This window comes from Temnothorax nylanderi, unplaced genomic scaffold, assembly GCF_030848795.1.
Source record: "Temnothorax nylanderi isolate EJ_2023f unplaced genomic scaffold, tnyl_v1.0 TNYL_tig0012_pilon, whole genome shotgun sequence".
Lineage (NCBI taxonomy): Eukaryota > Metazoa > Arthropoda > Insecta > Hymenoptera > Formicidae > Temnothorax > Temnothorax nylanderi.
The window spans coordinates 1,933,395-1,948,184 of record NW_027249074.1 but is presented as its reverse complement, the minus strand read 5'-3'; the positions used below and the strand labels follow the sequence as shown (position 1 = coordinate 1,948,184).

General features: G+C 39.3%; 3 protein-coding genes across 3 annotated transcripts; 2 read left to right on the top strand and 1 right to left on the bottom strand.

The window, feature by feature from the left end:
* Positions 1–723: 723 nt before the first annotated feature.
* On the top strand, positions 724–3,434 carry LOC139767838 (uncharacterized). The gene is made up of 3 exons (XM_071697499.1): positions 724–1,464; positions 1,927–2,073; positions 2,334–3,434. The coding sequence occupies exons 1-3, from the start codon at positions 881–883 to the stop codon at positions 3,247–3,249; spliced, it is 1,647 nt and encodes a 548-aa protein (XP_071553600.1). The 5' UTR covers positions 724–880; the 3' UTR covers positions 3,250–3,434.
* Positions 3,435–3,611: 177 nt separating this feature from the next.
* Positions 3,612–10,731, top strand: LOC139767837 (uncharacterized). The gene is made up of 2 exons (XM_071697498.1): positions 3,612–5,267; positions 10,054–10,731. The coding sequence occupies exons 1-2, from the start codon at positions 3,986–3,988 to the stop codon at positions 10,275–10,277; spliced, it is 1,506 nt and encodes a 501-aa protein (XP_071553599.1). The 5' UTR covers positions 3,612–3,985; the 3' UTR covers positions 10,278–10,731.
* A 223-nt stretch (positions 10,732–10,954) lies between these two features.
* On the bottom strand, positions 10,955–13,926 carry LOC139767836 (U3 small nucleolar RNA-associated protein 25 homolog). Its single transcript, XM_071697497.1, has 2 exons — positions 13,791–13,926; positions 10,955–13,498 (listed from the first exon to the last, which is right to left on the bottom strand). Exon 2 carries the CDS (start codon positions 13,455–13,457, stop codon positions 11,109–11,111), a length of 2,349 nt encoding a protein of 782 aa, XP_071553598.1. The 5' UTR covers positions 13,458–13,498; positions 13,791–13,926; the 3' UTR covers positions 10,955–11,108.
* Positions 13,927–14,790: the final 864 nt, after the last annotated feature.

The window sequence follows — 14,790 nt, the reverse complement described above, 5'->3', positions numbered from 1 at the left end:
TTTCTGAAGGAAACTGCACTTGGTATACACTCGTGCGCTGTACCATCGATATTTTTTTCCAACGAACGCGAGTCACATATTATCTATAGCCCGCGAGCTAACACAACCCAGCGCGTACTTCTATGATTTCTATGATTTAAAGTTAATTTGATTTAGCAACATCGGATTATTGCAACTATTGATTGCCACGTTTGTAAATAATGAATATACTATTCCGGGAAATGTCTAATTTCATAGATATTTCACAGATAAATATTGAGTAAATCGTAGCAACCTGCTGACAGGAAAACGTTAACAATCCCAAAATAGCGATCGGCATAAAGTAGAACAATCAACTCGTAAAATGTCCAGCCAGATCTTCTGCTATTTCAACTTCAAATTGCACCAGGTTTTCCGATTGTATATAGATCATATATCAATATTCCGGCGAACAATATGCGTGATGTGTAGAAACAAAATATAGGAGGATTTTTTTATTATTGTACGCGCCTCCTTGCTTTCTCCTTGTTTTTTCTTCATGTAAAATAAATATTTAGGAATCGTCACAATATTTGCGTTATTTTGCGACTGGATGGGGAATTTATGGCACAGTGTAACTCTGTTATTTGTTTATTTGGAGATTCCGTCTTCAACTTCCAACTTCCGCTATAAAATGTCAATTGGTTCTGTGTTCCAAAGTTGTTTTTTTTACTTCCAATGGAATTAAAAATGAAAAGTGCGAAATTACTCATCCTGTCACACAATAAACTTTGGTTCTCTACATCCGGTGGCTAACATCCGGTGGCTCTATAACATTACCCAGACTTTACAGAACTGCACCGGAACTGCGTCGCCCCGAAACGACAACGGAACGATAAAGCAACAGAGCTCGAAAGAGTCGATGGAAGCGTGCCAGGATGTCAGTAAAATCATCAGCAACGCGGCGAAGATTTCCCATCCGGCGGAATCGAGGCCCGTCAAGCTCGACGACGCCGACGACGGCGTCGCGATAAATAACGGCGATAAACGATCGATCGATCCGCAACCGGTCAGCTGTCAGGGAAATGTCCTGCCGCAGACCGCCGAGTCAAGCGTCGTGACTGATCAAAACGGACTCGTAGCGGGACAAGGACACGGCAACAAACGTAAACTCGACGATCTGGAAGATCGAGCAATAGCGGTCGAACGCGATCTAGAAACCGGCAGCCAACAAGATCGGTCAAGAATGACTGGAAAGATCAAGCCGCGTGTCAATGATACGCCAACAATGTTCACTCCAGACGAGAAGGCTACCAGGAGCAGGATCAGAAATAGCAGGATACCGGTGGAAGGAAAGCCGTTCTGGAAAAAGCACGTGTCCACGCCGAAGTACGCGAGTTTTCTGAGAATGTTTCGCAAGGAGGAGACAGATCGATTTCACAATAATTCCTCGTCTCGAAGGAACGACGGGGAAAAATTGCAACATCGAAGGATTTCTGCGGAGAGGTATGATCCTGAGATAAGATAGAATATAGCGGAAAGAAAGAAAGAATTAAAGAAATTCTGAGGATAAAAGAGATTATTCTTAGCAGAACTCATCTTGCCTTGATTATTGGACTTGAAATGTTAAGTCTCTTAAACTAAAATCGTGAGAAAAATTGCAAGAATGATAACTTGTACAATGTGATGCAATAATAGCAAAGAATATAGTGATGTAATTAAAATGAAGTGTTTCTACTTAAAATCCAGCAGATTATTTTATATCCTGATAATACGGAGATTATAAAAATATATTTTTATACGTTTGCTTTCTTTTCTCTTTTCTTCTTCATAATACAAAAAATTTTGTTATGTTTTTTGAATATTTTATCATATAATTTCATATATATATATTTTGTCATATAATTTCAATTGTAAGTAATCTATTGATTGTAATAGATTGTTTTCTTGGCTTAAAATAAATTCTAGTTACAGCAATAATCGAGCAAATCCACGAATCGAAAGAAGAACGCCGACCCCGAGGAGCACGGTACACACGACGTACAATCCTATAATGCACTCATCGGCCACTGATCCTATTTTAGATTCCAGCAGTCTCACAATACAGCTCCTAAGGTATTTATGGTCCGTTTATTTACTTGTTCGTATTCGTTTCTCAAGTGCTTTCTATTCCCCTCGCAAGATAAACAAATTTTAGTGGATAATAAAAGTGCAAGACATGCACGATACATTTCTAATTATTTGTAACATTCAACACACAAAATTAAAATCAGGAAAGAATATAACATTTTTTAATAAATTAAAAAAAATAAGGTTATATATATTTTATAAAAAATACTTTTTAGAATCTCATTTATGATTAATTATTTATATAGGCTGGCCGTTCTATTATACGCGCCCACGTTGATACCGGCGTTGAATTTATTAATCGCGCAACAGAATCAGCAAACGCCAGTGTCAATGTCTTCTGCTTTCGAAGGTTCCAACGATCTGCTAATGCAAATCTTTCGTCTGCTCAACGAGCAACAATCCATTCCCAATTTGCCATTAGTACCGATCGGATCCGAGAGAGTTTCCTCATCTTTAACCGCGGAGACAAATGGCGAAAGTTCACGGTCATTTTCCGAGGAGAAGGAGGAGAATACCTCAACCGTTTTGGAAAAATCTGACCCTGTTTCGGAACAAGGATCTACCTCCGTCGGGAAAAGTGGTTGGAAATCGAATAACCACGTACAACAGCAAGATGGAAGAAATAGAGAGTGGCGACTGACGTCGATGTTGACCGATTCTGATGTGAGATTGGACGGGAACATCTTCACGGCGGAGGACTTCCGGAAATTCGAGGAATTCTTAAAGGTCAAGACAAAGCGTTCGGAAGATGTCCGGTCTCTGTCCACGAAACGCAAAAACGAGGTCGTCATGAAGGAGTACTTCCGGAACTGGTTGCATCGGTTACTGCGACAACTAAACTCGACGAGTAGTAATCTGTCTGTGAATAGCGAGGAGAGAGGGTGTCCCGAAGGATCTTCAAGAACTGCAGGCGAATCTTCCTTAGAAGAGGTAGAAGAACAGCGAAATAGAGACCGTTCGGTTTCTGACGAATCGCCGGATTCCTCGAGAGACGACGGTAATACCTTTTCGGAGCGCGAGGAAGAGGATTCCGACGATCAGAAATCGTTTACTTCTGCTACGAGCACGAATTCCTCGAGATCGCAGTTTAAGCAAAACGACGCGATTGTCGCGGAAAACGAAGAAAAATTGCCGCAAAATAAAAATTTGCAGGATCAATAACGAATTTTCGATAAATGAGATGTATATATATATTTGAAACAATGGGCTAATAAAATCGTACCCGATATAGTTTCGTTGACGAGACGAAACGGCGCGGCGTTTCGCTTTGTATAGCGGCAGATCGCTCGTAAAAGAACCTCTTGCAAGTCACTCGGAAACTGTCGGACTGTTGTTAAGATTTCGTGTAAACCATGTGGCAGGTATGCGAGGACGCTTGCGCGGGCGGCCGAACACGTGGTGAACGCCGCAAAGCCGAGCTTTTCCGCGGCGCGTCGCTCGCCGAGAACTTGCAGTCGCGCGTGTTATCGCTACCGGGACGCTTCCCCTCGATCGGACGAGATCGTCTCTCTTTCATATTTACTACCCTTAGTGTGCGGGTGCTTGAAGCAACAAACAGTCGAGCCATTAACGCGAGCCAGGCTCGAAAAGAACGCTAAAACAAACGGTAGATAAAATTCGTTTCCTGTCTTCTATGTAATCACGAATGGCAGTTGATAAAAACCGCCGGGAAGAATCGTCGAAGAACGCCGTCTTCGCCGTATGCAAATAGTTCACCGGAGAATTTCATTGGAAGATTTCGAGTGGATCATCCCGTCTCGCGATGAGCAGCGAATAGAAGAAACCTTCTCCCGCGATGTGCGCGAGAACGCGGAATCATGACTGAGAAGATCAACATTTTCAGTTGACACATCTCAGTTTCTCACATCCCGAAAAGATTGAACGTACGCAAGTCGAGATGGAGGACAGCAACGGCGAGGGAAAATCGCAGGACGCTTTTATGGATACTTCGACGAAAGGTCAGAACCCGGACATATACGAGAATCGCAGGCCTAAGAAGATAATCCGCGTGGTCACCGTGATGGCCTACTTGCTTTCCGTGAGTTTTGTGGGTATTCTCTTAAGCGCCTACTACATATTCCTGTGGGAATCGCCAAATCTGAGGCTCATGCAGCGACAACGTCTGCGGACTGATCCGCAGATGCAGTTCCTGATGGCGCAACCCTCGGAGGAGACGGATTCGACGAAGAAAGACGGCAGTTTCCTCCCGCAGAGCGAGGTCAATCGCGTGCACAAACCTCTTCTTCTGGGTCGCATGTCACAAGATACATACGACGACGATGGCTCTGTTGTCGATTCCCGAGACAAAATGGATCTCGAAAAAAAACGAAGACTGAACATGATACTGCTGAAGCTGAGGCACTCGCTTGTGGACACCCTACGCGCTCAGAATCGAAATTTGTCGCGAGAGACAGCGATTTCCAACAGACTCAACAATTCGTTCGTCAGAGTGGGAAAAGTGCTTAATTCGACAATGGGTCGCGCGGAGAACTCGATTTCGCGGAACGACGAATCACGTGGGAATACATCCGAAAAAGAGACTTATAATGGTAACGCTGATCTGCCTCCAGAATTCGCGAATTCTATAAGTACGCTAGATGTTGAAAGCACGTCTTCTACATCGAAGTTCACGACTATTCCTGGAACCGAGACGAGCCAGACACATTTCGATAGAGATCCTGTTACCAACGCCACTCCGATTACCGAGGAAAAGAATCACAAAAGGAAGCTCGATGAATTGTACCCTGTACGCGGATTCAACGACGTAACGGCAAACAGCAACGTTACAAATGGCAGCAATCAACGTGTTTTCGGAGACAACAATTCTTTCAAGATGACCAAAGAATTCCCGAAGATCGATAGGAAAGAACCGAGACAAAACAAGACCGACGATCGCCGGTGGAGTAATGATGAAGAAAATGATCTTGGCGACGTACAAACGAGCGTTATATTAGAGGACCGCGTAAATGGTAGTATTAGGGACCCTCAGAAGAATTATTCTAACGACAGCGAATCCTCCTCGGAAGATCAAATCGGACAGATCACGCGCGATACGGTATCGATCGACCCGTCGTCTCGCAACTTGGGATTTACCGACGAGCCGGGATTCCATCAGACGCCGGATGACCCGACCGTCATAAAATCACAACCACGCACCACGGGAACGAGAAATTCCGAAGGTGAGATTCACGCAGACCTCTGCCAGTCTTTCTTACGGCGCTAGGATAAACACGGCCGCGCGAAACGTGACCGTGTGATTATACAATGGAGTGTGATTATACAATGAGCGTTACGTCATCCGCGGTTTTCCCTAGACGCTGCTGGAATCGTAACGTTTCTGCATGTTCACAAACCACAAAGCACGAGCAACCCCGTTTTTAACAATAACACGCATTTTTAGTAATAAATACACCTCAAAATTAAATTGATAAGTATAATGTAAAATAAATAAAAACTTTAAATAATTATTTAGTTTGTATTCGTATGATGTTCTATTGACTTTGAAACTCGAGATGAACAATTATATGAATTAATGCTCTTGCATCTGCTGGAACATCTGTTGCAATTTATCTTCTCGCTAGTCTCATCAAAGCATAGTTATTGTTTACTCGACTAAACAAATGGGTCATTTAGTTGTTCGCTGTCTGAAATTCCCGAATTCTGAAATGAATTTATCAAATATCTTTTTAGTATTATTTCATGTTCTTTGTACGAACGTAATGAAAATTATATTTTTATTATATATTATATTTGTATCTCTAATAATTCATTAGCTGCTTTCGCTATTCACCGCGTTGTAATATAATATAAAATGTTTAAAAAGATTACATTCCTTTTCTGTAAAGTAAATTATATTATATTTGCTTAATTGCGTAGAGATTTTAATAAGACATGTATGTCTCTAACCGAGAAGTAATTTCTCTTCTTGGCTAGAAAAAAAGGAGAATTTTTAACTGACAGAACAGATGGAGAGCAATGATTAAAGCCTTAGAAATAAGTCGATGAATCGGTATACGATTATCCGTTGTCACTGAGTAATAAGTAAAACAGGGTCAGCTCAATCTATTATATGGCTTCTTCGACGTTACATCACATTCAAAATCCGATAACTCTTGAATATCATTACTTCTGAGTACATATTATAGTTATCAAACAGCTACAATTACGACAAGTAAACTCCCTTCACGAAGAAACTAATAAAACAAAAATTCATCGTGAATAATTTAAATCAAAATCATATATAAATTTCTTTTTAGTTATAAGACAAAATAATTAATATAAATTCCGGATCTGGAAAAATTTTATACTATAAAATATAATTAAAACACTGTCTTCGACAAACCATATAAAAAAAATTCATAATGCAATAAACGTTCTTAATAAATAATTTTGCGCGCACAGTAAAAGTATTTAATTAAAATTTTTCCTATATAAGATAAGTATTTAAAGTATAAATTTAAGATTTAAGAATTTCAATTTAATACAACTATTGACCATGCAATTTTAGAGGCTCAAAGGATCCCTCTTTGGAGTGTTTTACAGAATAAAATATTTGTTTTGGTATAATACTTGTGTCAGAGACATTTTATATAATTTAATGGAGTCCAACCATAATTTTCTGGAATCTGTAGCCGTTTTCAAGGTTCCCGCCCGTTTTCTTAGTTATACGAAACTTACACCAAGGGATCGAATAATGCACTTTGTTTGCCGAAGAAAAGATCGAAAGGTTTGTGACGTTCTACTAAAACAAAGGCGCGCCACCCCTTATAAGACAAGTAAAGCGACAAAGTTGCGTCGATCCATTCTCGAAACGAAATTGCTTAGTAGTCCAGGCAGTCCTCCCGTCTTTATTCAACCCTCGTTACATTTAATCCCATTTCGAGACTGTGCTATATCTCACCGATAAAATATTCCACTCATCTCTTCTCTAATTTTTATCCGTATACTTTTATCCGAAACAGTTCTTCTAATCAGTAAACTTTAAAAAGACAATTCTTCTACAATGTAAATTATGTAAATTTTGTATGCTTTCAAAAAAATTAATTATGCCTGATATATTTTGCGACATTTTAATTATAATAATATGAAATTAAATAAAATACAAAGAATATTAACGTGAGCTAGACTAAAAACCAAGCAAGATAGAAGTGCAATGAAAAATATCAAAAAGTCAATAAATTAATTAAAAATTAGCTTTCTATTTTTTATTTTATAATATACAGTCATTTCTTAACTTTTATTTAAAGGTTTAATTATACTTGTAGATCTATCGCGCGTTTAAAAAATAAAATAAAATATGTAAATAGGTATAGAATAATAATGTATATAAACGGATTAATTTGAGAAAAGCGTGATATCGTTTATCTCAATTTAACCTTTTAGTGCGCAGCTTTGCATATATGCAAAGCGACTTTTCCATGCTCCGTATACTCTCCCGTATGAAGTTCGAAATGAAAACGCGCGGCTTTGCACATCTGTAAAGGATTTTCTTTGGTCCTTCTTTCTCTTTTAGAAATTGAAAGGTCCAGAAGGGAAAAAATAATCAGAAAAATATTCAGAATACTACAAAAAATTGCGCATTTAAAGGTTAAATTTATTTATTCACGTATTATTGTTCTACACTACTCATAAAGGGATGCAACATCTGCAGCAATGCAATTCTTTTTAGCGTGTCAATAAATCCCTGTTCTTTTTAGCTATGTTTCTTAGGATTTGTAGAATGATTTTGAGGATCAAACGCTAGTAAGCAAAAGGTTTTCAAATAATAATAGCAATCGTTCAAATCGTATAAAACATAAAGCTTGCGAAGATACAAATCTTGAAAGAACGACTACCGTTCGCATTTACTCGTAAAACTATCGAGATCCCTTTTGATATGTAATTTATTTTCTATATATAAAACTGCGTCTTTCTTGCAGCTTCTTCTTCCGAGAGCGAAAAATTTTTATTGAGAATATGTGTTAGGTGTAAAATATATATTTTTCGTAAAAACTGTTTAAAAATTGTTTTAAAAAAACCCCGATTTTCGTGTTATAATCTAACTAATGCATCGCTGTCATTTTAAATTAGAGGAACCATTAAAAAATACAATTAAACTGAGCAGATCCTCGCAGGTGTAACGGCCTCGTGTATCTTCGTAAGTTTATCAGCCCCCGGCTGGCGTGAGGAGCGAAAAGCTCTCGGCTGGGCAAGGTCCTGGAGCTTGCGCACTGGGTACTGCTTCCCCGTGCACATATCCCGAGGTGGGTGTGCTTTTTTTCGTAACTCGCGACGTACGAGGCGAGATACGGCCGTCCACGAGAGCTGGCACACAGAAATAGCCAGCGGTAAACGCGCGTGTTTAGTTCCGTGGCGAAGACGAGAGAGCTGAAAGCTCGTGGCCTATCGATCCCGAACGCGTGAGTCAACCCTCCTCCAATCTGGAGTTTCTGCGGGCAAAGCTCGTCTCGGTGAGGCACGCCCTATCGCGTCTACGGGACACGTTTATCTCTCGTGATGTGATTGAACAGTATTCGAACAATCGGTATTTGTACCGGCAGCTGCGGAAACGCAAAGGCAAATTGAGCACCCCGAGAGCATGTGATGCCGCTGGAAATAAACGCGCGTCATTTGTGGATGCGTCGAACGTTGAGGTACGCCCACTTGGAAGTATACCGCGAAAAGGACCTATAGTTTGAGAATGTAATTAGCTTGTGTTGACCGACGATATACGTCATTGATATATTCATTAAGAAATGTTCAATCAAAGATTTCTAAGAATCTATTTCTAAGCTAGGATTGATAATAAATTCGTCCAAGTTAATATGCAGTTATTAACATATAGTTAACGACTCATAAAGACGCTGTACAATTTCGATAATTTTTCCCTAAGAATATTCGCGATTCACACTAGCTATTCCTAACGGTTTCGATCAACGTCACGAACGTGGATCGTTTGCTTTTCAGTATTGAGAAAAAGCCTACGTATTGTACGATTCCTCTCGAGTGCTTCTTGTTGAGATCCATTTGCGAGATGACGAATGTCTCATCGGTTGAGATGTGAATTCTCGTGAAGTGGAGGATGCAATTACCACGAAAAATGAGCACCCACAACGTGATAGCGAGCCTCGGTCGTACCCTGGGTAATCGCGACAACAAAACGGCAGCTAACGAGGTCCGTTTCGCTGTGGACGAACGAAAAGATAAACTCTACGAACCGAAACACAAGCAGAAGCTGGTACGAGTACTGACGGTGGTCGCGTACGTCATATTTGTCAGTATGGCTGCTATATTGCTGTCCTTGTACTACACCTTCGTTTGGAACCCTAAGGATCAAGCGATTAGGAGACCGAGAACCGACAAGCCAGAATGCCTGAAGTCTCTTTCCGAAAATCTCGGCACGACTACGCCGATCTCCAACGGTAAAAACGCTGAAAGACAGTTAAAGGAAGACACGAATATATTCTTTGCCACTAAAGATCACGATAATGCGCAAAAAGTTAATATAATCCGTTGCAAAGCAAAACTTCATTGAGAATTCCAGGCTAATAAATAAGATATGCAAAATTTTATAATATTTTGATTTCAGAAGGCACATTTTGTGGCATTTTTTTCAATCGAAAATAAATTCTACAAGCTCTAGAAACCTTAAAAAACTGTAAAAGTTTTATACAATAGGAATTTAAAAAAATCTTTACACTATAAATAAATTTCAAGTGCGAAAGATATAAATGTCTTGTGAAATATTAATCTTATAATTTATAAAATTTAAACATAAAGAAATATTTTATGGTATCAAAATAAAAAAAATTATATTGTAATATCGAATAAGAAAATAAAAAAAAATGTGTTCTAAAAAATACTATGTTTTTTTTACAATTTAGAATAAGTAAATTAAGCATAAGTTAATTTCTATAATTTATAATGATGAATTATGAATATTCTGCTGCATTATTTTTACAATTTAATGATATTCTTTTGTCACAGAGACACAGATCGAAAGGCTGATTGCGAGATCTACGACGATAGACAATAAACAGCTGGAACAAATTGATTTATCGACCACTCAACGACAAAAAAGTTTCTCGGAAATCTTCACGGAAGTTGCGGATGTCGAGGAGACGTCTGTTGAACTCACGTCAATATCGACGACGCGGGATTACCATAATTTCACTAGCATTACGAGCGAAGACGACGAGAGCGTCACATAAACGAATATCAGACTTTTCACATCTCGTGTTGAAAATAATAAGGTGCAAAGAAACTAAATTAGTAATCGCTAATAGACTATCAACCTATTAGTACATATAAAGAAGCAATTCCAGTACTTTGCGAAAAGAGAACGTTAGGAATCGCATTGACCTAAATTTGCCAAAAACCTTATAGAGACTAGAACTACTCTCTGCGACAGATATAGAAACTAGGCACATTAGAATAATTTAAATGTCTAAACGAGTCGTCTAGAATTATGTGGACGACGCTATCGCGAAGACACGATAGAAGAAATCAACAATAATAATAAGTAATGAAATTATAGATAAAATTATACGTATATATTCCGTCGCAGACTTCATCTCTCTTATGAATTAAATCACATGCAAATTTTGTATCTTCATTATGTGATAAGACGACCAGATTACAAATATAACTTTTCGTGAAAGTTCATTCGTTCACATTCTTTTTACCATATTCCCTATTATTATATTTATTGACAGACAGTGAAAGATACTAGAGAATTTGTAATTATTGGATATAGTATTAGAAATAGAAGAATGCGCAGTAACTATAGTAGAATTCATTATATTATATTCTAACATATTATTCGCGATTAAAATTCTCATCTGATAGATATCTTTAAGTTTTATATGATCAAAATAAAGGTCCTATATTATAAAGTAATTATTCTATTTACATTTTATTTACAAAACGGTTACTTTATTTTACAGCGATAGCGCAATTATATAAAATTACTATTTATTGTAATTAAATTATTTATTAATTATTCTATCGCATCGTACAAATACAAGAAAAGAATTCAAGTCTCAGCATTTAATTGTGTGTACTTTAGATTCCGATTCTATCATTTTAGCAGCTCTATTCTGGCCCACTATTTGAGCGAGCGATATAGCATCAAATTTATTATAAATGACGGTTACCGACATATTGAACTCCGTGCCGGAACGTGGATTCTGATACAGATTGTCCATCAGGTTACACATTTCGCTGTAAAAGTGTGGATAAGTGGGTAGCTGGTAGAATATGAGATGACGGATACCCTTTATCCTCGTTCTGCGCCAGAAATGCCAGCGTTCTGTGTAGAGGAGGAAGTGCGCGTCGCTGTGAAAGAACATATCTCTCGCTCGAGCGACTTTCCGGTCCTGGGTGTACTCGCTGATCATTGTGAAGCTCATCTTCTCCTTCATCATGCGATTCCGCAGATATACAAAGTCAAAGTAGCATGGTACGTAGATTAACGTGTGATTATATATAGGATCCGAATACCGTGGCAATATCTCTTTCAGGAAGAAATCCAGCCTGCTATCGATAGCCTGACAAAGATCGGAAGCGTCAAACCTGTAAAACACCTGTGGAACTTTAATAGTTACATCGCGAATCGAGCCCGGCTCCAACGCATTCGCCACTTTCACCTGGCCGGCGTAGTTAAAACATTTTCTAATTAGCAGCGTGTTTATGTACGGCGTTTCGATATTGGAGAAGATCAATGTCTGCCTATAATACTTGGTCCAGCCGTTCACACACCAACTTCTAAGACGGGAGTAATCGATGTCGTGGGATTTCTTAGGTTGCAGATGCATGTAATCCAACACCTGATACAGATGATCCCAGTTCTGCATGAGGACCACGTCAATCTGGTCCATGATCAGCAGCTCTATAGATGACAGAAAGTCATAGTCTCTTACCGCTTCGCCCTCTGCACCTACCACTCTCCTGAGACCCAACGGTGAGCCGATTATAATGTCGGAAGAGTAAAAATTCGTGTATAATTTGAGAGACTTCTTGGTGATTGCCATGCCTATCTTGAACTTGTCGTCGATATTTCCTTGCAAGGTCAGTTTATAATCTTCTGGTTTAGGATTCTTCTTAGGCATCGTTAACTCGTTTCCAGTAAAATCCTCCATGAATCGTAGCTTGTTGATGACTGAGCCACCTTTGTCTTCTCCAAATAAAATCGAGATAAACATCTCGACTATCTTTAAGCAAGAATGCTTGAATGGCACTATTATGAGTACTTTGGGCCTCACTAAACCCTGATCCTTGTACTCATCTGGTACTTCTCCCATACCGCTACGATTGGACTTTGCTAACTTCGCACTGTGATGCAGTATTTTTGTTCGGGTCTTCAGAACATGATTGATTATATGTAGACAATAGACGAATCGTATCTCATCGGCGTTGGAAAACGTTCTTCCAGGATAATGCAAGTCTTGATAATTATTTATCACTGAAAACAACTCCCTTTGAAGAGGAGTCATAGGTGCAGAATCTTTTTCTATAGTATTCTTTATATTATCATAGTTAGCTTTGATTAAATTATTCTGAATCTGCGATTTTACGTGCAATTTGTTCCAATCAACGCTCTCAATCAGAGTTGGAACCTTACCGTAATTTGTATATTGTTTCTCTTCGTCGTCTAGAAGCTTCTTAACTTTTATTGTCTTGTCGTTTGAATCAGAAGCTGGTTTTGGAATTTGACATACCAGATTTCCTAGTGCGGGCCATAATAATGTCGTGGTCTCTGTAATTGGTGGCGTTGCGGAGACTGCTTTATACAGTTCATCATCCATATCGTTGCGTAAATGTAAAGAAAATGGATCTCTCAAATGACCAATGTCCTCCTGGGCAGTCTCAGCATCTTCATAGTCATCCTCTTTTGTGCTAACTGTAATATCTTCATTCTGATCAGAAAATTCTTCGTCTGCTTCAGATTCTTCGTTTTTTTCTTCCTCAATATTTCTCTTTTTCATTCTCTTCATTTCTTTCCTTTTCTTCTTTCCTTCCTTGTCTGTTTCATTCTTATTCTGTGCATTAGAATCTTCGTTTTCACTTTCCGAGCTTGTCACGATAGGCTTGTTTAGTTTTTCTATTAAATTTTTATGTTTATAACCAGATAACTCGGATAGATAGAGCAACCAAGGATCAACCTCTTCCTCTTCAGAACTGTCGACTTCCTCGAGTCGCTGACGCGTTTTCTCCTCCTCCACTATCCGCCTGCGAGCCTCGATCTCTTCATTCTTTGCTTCACGCTCCTTAACGTAAGAGGATCTTCTCAAGTCGAACTTTTCCTTCTTCGCCTTTGGTCGCTTTTGTACATTGCGCTCGTCAAATTTCCTCTTTTTACCATGGAACGATCGCTTTCCCTTTGGAGGCATCAGAGCGATATAATTCTGGTTTAATCTGTATACGTGTATTGCTACAAGGTTGACAAGAGAGAAAAGAAAAAGATAAATACTCGCATGATCCAGCTAATTGGAAAACTACCAGTATGATAATACAATTTGCATTTATTTCTTTATTGTAAAATTTTATTTTTAAGAGAAATATACTATTGATCTACTCTCCAGCTAGCAGCATGTGACAAGAAATTACACGATAATCAATTTAACCGAACAAAATATTTCATTACGTATTCAATTATTGTCAAAGGATAATTAAGTTATTTGTAACACATCAATTTGAACAAATCAAATTGTTAATAAACTTACCGTTTAGATAGTTAATTGCATACTTGTATTTCTGTATACATAACCCCACGTGCACATAACCTCATCTGCTTGCAAGAATACCAACCCGCGTGGACATTTATGTCGAGAGTGGTCGAGAGGAATTAACCAATCAAAGCGAAGACGAAACCACGAAACCTGCACGCGTCGACGTCGACGCGCGACTACGTTCATGCGAACGCGCATGATACGTCGCCATTTTGGCGACGCAATCGATTCACCGCGATTACGATATCGAAACCGCGCGATGCAAGATGAATTTTTGCAAATAAAGATACGAAGTCATTTCTTTATACAGAGGTTTAATTTTCGATTTTTCTTATTCCATCTTATTCAAAAAAGAATTTGTTTATTATATCGTGAGAATTTTATCCTTCGGGAATGATACGGCCAAGGGAATAATTTTTATAAATTCGTATTTATTAATTCATATCATTGTCGCCTTCGAAAGAGAAGACATCAACAGTCACGAGCAAATTCAATTCAGCTTTCAGCTTTCATCGCTGAAAAGGATATCAAAAAGACTCACCGTTCGAAGCGCGGCATTCGCGGTTCGCCATATCGCGCCGAAGATGTCCGAGTCCTCTGGCAGCAGATCCCAAGGCGGCACACGGGAACGGCGTTCTTCAGTCGACGGTCACAAAACGTTCGACGCAACCATCGGCACTCGCGGTTGAACTCACTCGAACGCGGACCGCAATCCGAGCGGACGCGACTACGATTCCGCGACTCGAAATCACCGACGACCGAGATTCGAACGGCGGTATGCGCGCGACGTCGACGGAAATGGCCCGTTGAGGGGAAACCGGAAAAGAATGGTTCCGCCGCGATGGCGGCGAGATCACGTGATTAAGCGCGGCAAACTGGATCGCGCCACGCACAGAGGTCTGACGTTCGCTGCGAACGGAAAGTTCCGCTTTCGACACCGCGTGAGAGAAATGGACGAATTGGAATCGAACGAAAATGAAAAAATGGTTTCTAT